At 40.0% G+C, this 8,872-nt stretch overlaps 1 protein-coding gene across 1 annotated transcript; it reads right to left on the bottom strand.

Moving 5' to 3' along the window:
• Positions 1 to 3,060: 3,060 nt before the first annotated feature.
• On the bottom strand, positions 3,061 to 7,410 carry PPDPFL (pancreatic progenitor cell differentiation and proliferation factor like). The gene is given in 7 exon segments (XM_068525831.1): positions 3,061 to 3,307; positions 4,297 to 4,452; positions 5,546 to 5,617; positions 5,944 to 5,987; positions 5,990 to 6,045; positions 6,148 to 6,225; positions 7,351 to 7,410. Coding segments are annotated over 5 exon segments (243 nt in total). The 5' UTR covers positions 7,406 to 7,410; the 3' UTR covers positions 3,061 to 3,307; positions 4,297 to 4,452; positions 5,546 to 5,607.
• Positions 7,411 to 8,872: the final 1,462 nt, after the last annotated feature.

The following is an 8,872-nucleotide window of genomic DNA, read 5'->3' as shown; positions in this document are numbered from 1 at the left end:
TAAGTGTATTTAAAGGCTGAATAAAAGTTGTCTGAAGCACTGTCTATATTAGCAACACATCATACCTTCCCCCCCAACCTTTTGAGAACCAAATAGTTATACTGTAACCAGAACAAAATTTTCAGACAGCAAAACTGAAAAACATTCTTTCGAATCTATTGAGGAAGGAGAGTAATTGTGTAGCACTCTCTTTTTCTAGTTCTTTGATGCCAAATAGTTCTAAGACTATGTTTTGAAGAGAAACTAGAAAAAACTTAAATAATAGCAATTTATGTATTCATCTGGTATGCGAGGTGGGAAGAAAATTATTTCTGGGACTGAAGAGCCTCGTGGGGCAGGGCGCCGGGTGACCTTACTTCATGCTACTGCTACACAGTGTGCTTTTGGACGATTCATTCATAGATCACGGATTTCTTTAAGAAGGAAGCACAAAACTACGAGCCCCACCATTTCTCATCCTGAGTTTGGTTGGAAACAAACACTGTAGGCAATTTGACCTCCACATGGAAAATACCAAGCTCTTCCAAAGCAGCTGTCCCCTCACCACAGTGCCACAGGGGGCTGGACACAACACGGAGAGCATGGTACGTCGCATCTGGTTTCCACCTGGAGTACTTTTCACAAAGCCGGCTGCTTCTGCCTCGCTCAGCACCTTCTCCGTGTGTCCTTTCCCAACTACACCAATCAAAGCAGCCCAGCCTCCACCTCTGTCCTGTCCCAGTCACTCTTCAACAAAATGCCTTGTTTTACCTCCTTTACAGCACTTACCACTATGGTGAAACTATTTTCTGTATTGATTTAGTGTTTACTCTTCTCTCCTGACATGTGATGCTTCTTGGGGAAAGGGGAGCTCTAGCCAAAGAAGCAGTGTCAATCATCTGACAAATATTAATTGTTATGTCAGAAGCTGGGGATAAAATGTCGGGTAGAGCAGATGTGACCCTTGTCCTCGGGTAGTTTATGGTGCAGTGGGGAAGACATATAGTGCCATGCAGAAAAGAAATAACTAAACGCATGTAAAATTATAACTGCGGTGAGGGCTGGGAAGGAGAAAAACACGGGCTATCAGAGCCTATCATGGAAAGCCTAATTTAGTTAAGTAGATCAGAGAAGGTTTCTCTAAGGAAGAGACTTTTGAGCTAAGCTCTAAAGGATGAGTAGACATGAATTAAGAGAACAGAGTGGAGACTGTGGACGCCTCAGTGCAGGAGGGAAGATGGTGCCCAGGTAGGACAGAAGGATGACTGATGGGGCTGGACCACAGGGCGCTGGATGTGCTGGTGGGGATCTGCATGGCTAGACGTGCGCAGATTTGTGAGTTGTGACTTTATCCTGAGTGTAATAGAATCATCGAATGTTGTGGACATGTGAGTGTGTCTGTGTGCATGTTCACGGGGGAGAATTAGCAGATTTGTGTTTTGTGAAGATGATTGTGACTAATCTGTAGATGACTCTGCATTGGAGAGATTTCGAAAGGGCGTACGTAGGTAGACCACTTAGGGTGTCATGGCAGTGCCTTCGGGAGAAACGATGAAAGTTTGGCTTCAGGTAGTGATGGTGGGAAAGGAAATAAGTAGATAGATCTTGGAAACATACCAAATAAGATCGAAAGGACCTGGTGTCAGATTGGATGTAAGGGAAGCTCTTGAGGTTAATTCGCTGCATGTGCGGGCTGATGAATGATGTTGCCGGTCTCCAAGGAAGGAGAAACTACAGGATGTGGTGTGAGGCCTTAGAGGATGTCATTGGGGTGAGGGTGGGGCATTGATTACGACTCTTTCCATTTCTTGAATTTCCATGAGTTAGAAGTTTAGCTCTACCCTGTTCAACATGAACAATTATTTATCCTCACTCTCTAATAGCCCAATGGAATTCTGCAATTTCGTTTCCTACAACCCTAACTTCTATAAAATGTACGAAGCATTGCGTAGGCCTAAGTTCCAGCTGGAGGATTTTACTCTAGAGAGAATTGAAGAATTGGCTGTCGGTGGCTTTATCTATAAAGGACATGGGGTCAATAACGTGGAACCTGCTATCCAAACCATTTCTCAAAAAAAAATTAGCAGAATCTCAACATATAATTTCACAGAAACTGAGGAGAAATTGTCAAAACCTTGTCGCATTTAATACCAACATCCAGGCCAAGTCAAATAACATTTCATAAATCATAAAATGATCATAGCACGTCTCAAATCACATGGACACCCCTGTAACATATGTACCTTCACTATTTATTATCTTCCCAATAGGCAGCAAAGCCAGGCAGGAGATATTTTAACTAAAACAACAGTTATGCTGAGACTTACGTCTGAGGTACTTTTTAAAGACAGCCCCAAAGTGTCTGAACTGTGGGAAAATTACTTTAGAAGCAATTAACTAGAATTTACCTAGAAGACATTTTATTCTCTTTATTTCTATCATACTAATTCTGCAGAAACTCTGGAACAGCACAAAGCAATCTTTTCAATTTTTTAATCATTATATAAGAGTTCACTTTGACATTATTTTTTGGAAAGATTCCTTATATTTTTTCAGGATTCATATCTGTCTATTGATATCTATCTGTCTATCTATCTGGCATCTATATATGCTCACATATATATGTATGTAGGTGTGTTAACCACTCTAAAATGCTTGATAACTGTGTATGCTCATGATAGAATGTTTGATTTAAAATCTTATGTAAAATTCAACTCTTTTAAACAGTAATAACTTTCAGTAACAGTAACGCTAGTCTAAACAAATATAAGAGCAATCCCTTTGACACAATCAAAATACTACAGACACATAGGCAAAAATGTAATTTAACAAATAGTATCTTTCTGAGTAAACAAAGTAAATACCAACTTGGTAACCTATTTTGGGAAATTCATCAAACAAACTATTCAAGCCATCTGTTCACACATATACCAAGTGATTAAGAAAAAATGAATTTGTTAATAATCTTATCAAACAAAACCTCCCACAATTTACCATTTTGTTTCACCATATTTTTCTCTCACTTTGGAAAAATTCAGTCTTCAATCACTGAAATTTGATTTTCGACTAAAGCCAAATGAGATATATAGTCCAAAGGTTTAATCGGCCTCTACAAATATATAAAAAGTGTAAAGGCAAGTAGCCAGCAGAAGAGCAGTAACATGTCAACAACGATATACTCTTGGACCAAAGGGATGTTTGAGTCCCTTGGTTGACAGCAAAGTGATGGAGGAATGTGACATAGAAGGAACGCACGTCCCGTCTGGAAGGAGCGGTAAAGACTCGTGCCCATCACTGAGGATGCCGGTGCTGCCGTGGCTGCGTGGTCCTGTGGTTGGGCAGAAAGACATCTTCACCAACAATCACATGTTCCCTACAGGTGTTCAGTGTGACATCAGCCCCATGAGCCTGTAGGGAGGTCAACCTCTGAGGGAACTTAGCACCCCTAATTCCTAAGCCTAGCATCTTATGTTGAAAAATATCTGCAAGAATTATCAGAGATTTTTCAACTGAAACTCCTTTGGCACTATCTACCCAATACTGAGGAAAGTAGGGAATACTCTGCCCACTGTAAGGAAGATTCACACTCAGAAAATGAATTCCAGGTCTCCTCTATGTAATAACATGTATTGCCTTCTAATAGTACTCAAAAACCTGCTCATATTAGAAAATGTGAAAAGATACAGAAAAAATATAAAGAAGAAAATGAAAATCACCCAAAATTCCATTTCCAGAAATAGCCATTGTTACCATTTTGATATATTTCCTTCCAATCTATTCTTAAGCATACATACTTTCTAGATACAAGTAAAATCACACCGTATAGAGATTATCCTGCTTTTTTCATCCAACTTTGTATCTTCATGATTTTCCACGTTGTTAAATATAATTTAAAATCATGAGTTTTAAAGTCTACACAATAACCAGTTATGTACAGTAGTGTATTTAACAGGTAATGTACTTATGGCTATGTTTTCTATTTCCAATGTTCATGATTAAAAATACAGTTTTTGCAACTCTTTTTTACATTTCTGAATCCAATGCCCTTAAAAGCCCTTATGTTAGGCATCAGTGCTTCAGTTTTAAGGCATAATAAATCAATCAATAGATGTAAAGAGCGCTTAACTTAAATTTTTGAAAATTTAAACACAACTTTCAATGTTTAAAATTTTTTTGAAAAATAATATGGGTAATGAGAAAGTTACTCTGCATAAATCATTGCGTTTGAAGGGCCCGTGTTTTCAAAGGCTTTTCCAGTATTCCCTGTGCAGCTGATTGCTGGTAGCAGGACCGGTCTCGCCGTTGAGAATGCCTGACCTTTAGCCATGGGGGAGCTGAGGTGATCTTGTTTCGTAAGTGAGCTGCCCAGCAGGGAGCTGGAGCTGTCATCTTCTTGTAAAGGAGAGGTCATTGGGAGTAGCTTGGGTGCTGCAGGGTGCGGTTCCCAGGGGCAGGGCTTCCACGGGTGGTCTTCTGGATTGTCAGAATCAACACTTAGCTGTTACATAGAATTACAAAGAACAGTAACTCTTTGCCTAGAATAGTCAGCTGTTACAACAATGCCCACTGAATTGCAAGTCAAAGGTGATTAGCTGAGAAATGCTTCTTTGTAAGTTGTCTTTACAATCGAGGTAAACCGGAAAAATAAGTGAAACACTTACCTAAATAATTCAAATCACTATACTTGATAGAGTAAAGAATACATCTTTTCAACAACTGGCCTTACTTTGATTTTACAAAGTATCGTCTTTAGTTGATTCTGTGGAAAATGTATCAAAACACTGATGTTTTAACATTAGAATCTATGGACTGCATTGTTATTTACTCTTTTTATCCCAATTAGTAGCTAGTCATTAGTAAAGGGTGTAAAAAACAACACAGTCACTTTTTAAAAACCATTAGAATAACAACTGTGCTATTCAGTATGATACAGAGTTCAAAATGTGTTGTGTACAAACCCACAAATGCCGGCTTCTGGCTGGTAATTGGCGCCCAGACAGAGGCCAGTCCAGACCAGCAGTGGGACCTAGCAGGATTGTCTAGGACAGCCAGCAACTAGCTCACTGTTTTCTGTTTGTTTTTGTTCAGGCTTGTCTGACAGGTTTTTCCGTTAGAAAGTTACTATTTTTCCCCTTTGTGATTCTTAGGTACTTTATGGGGAGATACTCTGAGAGCCTGTGATATCTTGTTTCTCACACTTGTGCCCATTTATTTTAGAGTCCTGGGGTAATTCTTGCCTGGAACAACTGTTGCTGGTGTGTTTGTCGTATAACGATTCTCCATCATCCCTTCTACGTTTATAAATTGGAATTCCGCTGCAAGAAAAAGCTTTTCCTTCTCTCTCATGTATTTGTTCATTCAAGTATTTTTTATATCTAAATAGATTATGGACTTTATTTTATTCTACAGGCAATTGTCTATTATTATCATTATTTTGCTGCTGAAATAGTCCCAGATTTACCCAGTTCGTTCCTGTGTCATTTTGACACATTCCCATCATCTCAGGGGCATTTCTATCTTTTTGGCATCATGAAATGGTCCAGGATTGTCTCTTACTGTTTCTTACCTGTCCTGGGATCAGCCATTTCCCAGAGGTGCTGTGATTCCTTTTATTGGAGTAGATAATTGTTATTTGTTCCTGTAGGTATTGGAAAAACAAATTTAGAACCTTCCCTCTGATTCCCGATCCATTCCCGCTAAACCATGATAATAATCGGCATATGAGTTTTCAGTTTTTTCTCTAGAGATAGAATGAGAAAGCGTGCTCTGATCTGACTGATGCTTAACTAGAAGGAGGGAGAAACTGTTTCCCCACCTTTACCCTCAAGTACGCTTCATATCAAAGCCTTCACTACCTTCCAGGAGACAGCTAGGTTTTATCCTTATTGGTTATCATGATAATTATGACATGTATTGTTCTATTCTGAAAAGGAAATATCCTTATCAGAAAAGGCTAAAACTTACCCACAAGCAGCCTGGTCTTCTCTTTTTACATTTGAAAGCACAGGTTTTCAGACTGGAAAAAGGATTTAAACCACCAGGTGGATTCTGCCACTTCAGGTAACCCTATCAAATAAAATTGACATTACTCCCTTATCAAACACATCTGAGAGATGAAAAATGAAGGGAAATAATGAGGGTGATGCTGATAAGAAATAAACGACATACCTTGCTGGGATTTGTCATCATCTACGAAGTGAACAGAATCAGAGCCAGTTAAAGAGGTGCCTGAAGAAACACTGGCTTCTGTAGGAAACAGATGATAATAAACAAGCAAGTAAACAACAAGCCAACAAACACAAATTTTTATATATAAACGCTCAAGTAGCATGGTTTGAAATCATTTAATCCTGATCATGAATTCATGAATTGAAAATCTGATTAAATTATCAACCTATTAAAAGTCTTCCAGAATAATGCGTATTACATTTGTATTAATACAGTAAATTTCTGTCCATGGTGGACAACTCTCTCTCTCCACAGATTAAATGTAGAATTTAAAATATATTATAAATGTTATCAAAATCAAAATCTTAGGAAGCACAAAATGAAGAATGAATATTATTGTACTATACTAGGAATATTTCTTGTATATTATATACACTAACTTGTACGGTATATACATTTTATTTGTCATATCATACTTGTATTTTAAACCTGTAAGTCCTTTAAAAGATCAAGATATAAAAATAATTTCTAAGGATGTAAACTTATTGTCCGTGAAAAGAATAAATCAATAAATGTGTCCAACTCTTACCTACAAACAACCTTTGAAATAAGAGTTTTCTACATGCTGGCATACATCCCTTAAATGATAATTTGGTTCTGAAATGATTGTTTCGTTTTATGAAATTTCTGAAGTTTCTTTAAGAAGCTACAATTTTCTCTTTAGCTATAAATAATCGCAGATAGATAAATAAAAATAAAACTGGCCGGGTAGAAGCTGACCTATTATCCACAGCAGAAAGTGGAAATGAGAACATCTTTGTGGTAGAGTCCTGTGACTCCTCTTTTCTAAGAAATGAATATTTTATTTATGTGAAATTTTCAGTTTTTAACATATCCTATTAAATGCAAGGTACATGAAATTAAAACATAATTATGAAATATAAGCTTATTTTCACTTATTTATGTGTCAGCGGTTTCATGGATGTAACATAGCATAGTTAAAGCAAAGCCATGAGGCTTGACCATACTGATTCGGATTGGTCTCTGATGAGGTCTATTCCTATTTTCTTCACTGTCACAAATAATTGTCATTCTTCTCCCTTAAGTTCTGAGCAGGACGTGATACGTAGGTTAATAATATCCCACAAACATCATCTCAGATCATATTCTCTGGGGGTACCCTCCGGTGGTGGTACAACTTACTTCGATAATGCTGGGTTTTGGCCAGAAGGCATCCAATGGAAGGCACCGATGCCATCGTCCCTGGAGCAGGAGCCAGTGAGGTGGTGACCAGCAGCCCGTGAAACAGGGGCAGGGACGAAATGCTGAAACTTCCTTTTCCTTTTTCCATGAGTATTGTGTGTGTGTGTGTGTGTAAAGCAACATAATTTACCATGTAATAAATCTCATAAAGAGAATTAAAGAGTCTACACAAAATTGCAATCAAATACATTGCAATAAACAAAAAATGCGATTCCTTTGCAAAGACAAGAAAAAAATACATAACCAAGTACCATAACAACGCCTACAGCTTGCTGCACCTGAAACACTAAAGGTCAGAGAAGAAGTGTGAACACAGCTGTGACAATCACTCACCCGCCTGCCTTCTCCAACCTTTCTTGACGGTAAACGTGGTTCTAAAGCTTCTTTAGAAAAGGCACGCCATGGAAGGGCTGCTTGGCCAAGACCCGGGACAGACCCGCTGCCCGGCAGGGGAAGGGATGTTAACGGTCTGCAAGTCAGAAAGCGGAGCTGGGAGCACACGCCGGTGGGCACCGGGCCACCGCAGGCGGAGCCGGAGGCGCCCTGCACGCCCGTCCGCCCTTGACCGTGCCAGCCTGCCAGGTGGGCCTGGGCGCGGCAGGGCTGGGCCCGGACGTGGCGCTGCCCTCGGCTCTGGACGGTCGCGGCTCAGCTCTGCTGGTCTGACGGGGGCGGGGTGGGTAGTAGCCACTCTGGAGACCGCACCCCACCAGGCTCTGCAGGGGACAGAGCGACAGGCTGCCAGGCCAGCCGGGGGACTGGACACCGTCACAGACACCGGGATGCAGGGCCGAGTCACAGGGTCTCGGAGGACAGGGAAGAGCTCAGGGGAGCCGGGGGGCCTTCCCGGGAAGACCTTCACTGTCGCCCCGATGGACAGCGGGCTAGAGATTCCAGCGAGAATGATCCGGGGCAGATGGAGAAACTAGTAACTCCATGACGCTCTGCCAATACTATTGATTCATACAGAAGCTGAGTTTCTGTTCTGCTTTAGTAACGGTCCTTATGTGAACTGTTTTGCCATTTCACAGACTCAGTTTACCGAGGGGTCAAGCTGTGGCTCCCTTGACACTGACATGAAGATGCTGTCAGCTGCTGTTTCAGCTTCTTTGGTGGCTATTGGTTTTACCCGTTTAAATCAATTTTGGCGACATATACAAAATTACTCGAGCCAGCTAGGTCCACATTTGTTCAAACCATTAATCTAAGTTTGCCATCGTGGCTTTTTTTAAATATCTACTTCACCTGGTTATGGCTTCTTCCTGTTGCCAGTATAATTTACTTCTGCCTTTTCACTTTTTGTCTTTATTAGTTTCCTAGTGGTTTCTCTATTAAATTAGTTCTTTCAAAGAACTACCTCTCTTTTGTTCTTTGGTTTTATATTTTATTATTTTCTGTCTTGCTTTTATTCTTCTTCCTTTTACTTACTGTACGATTATTCTTCTTCTATTTATTTCAAGAT

This window comes from Eschrichtius robustus, chromosome 17 (genome assembly GCF_028021215.1).
Source record: "Eschrichtius robustus isolate mEscRob2 chromosome 17, mEscRob2.pri, whole genome shotgun sequence".
In the NCBI taxonomy this organism is placed as follows: domain Eukaryota; kingdom Metazoa; phylum Chordata; class Mammalia; order Artiodactyla; family Eschrichtiidae; genus Eschrichtius; species Eschrichtius robustus.
The sequence above is the reverse complement of the archived record's forward strand: the minus strand, read 5'-3'. Positions and strand labels throughout refer to the sequence as shown.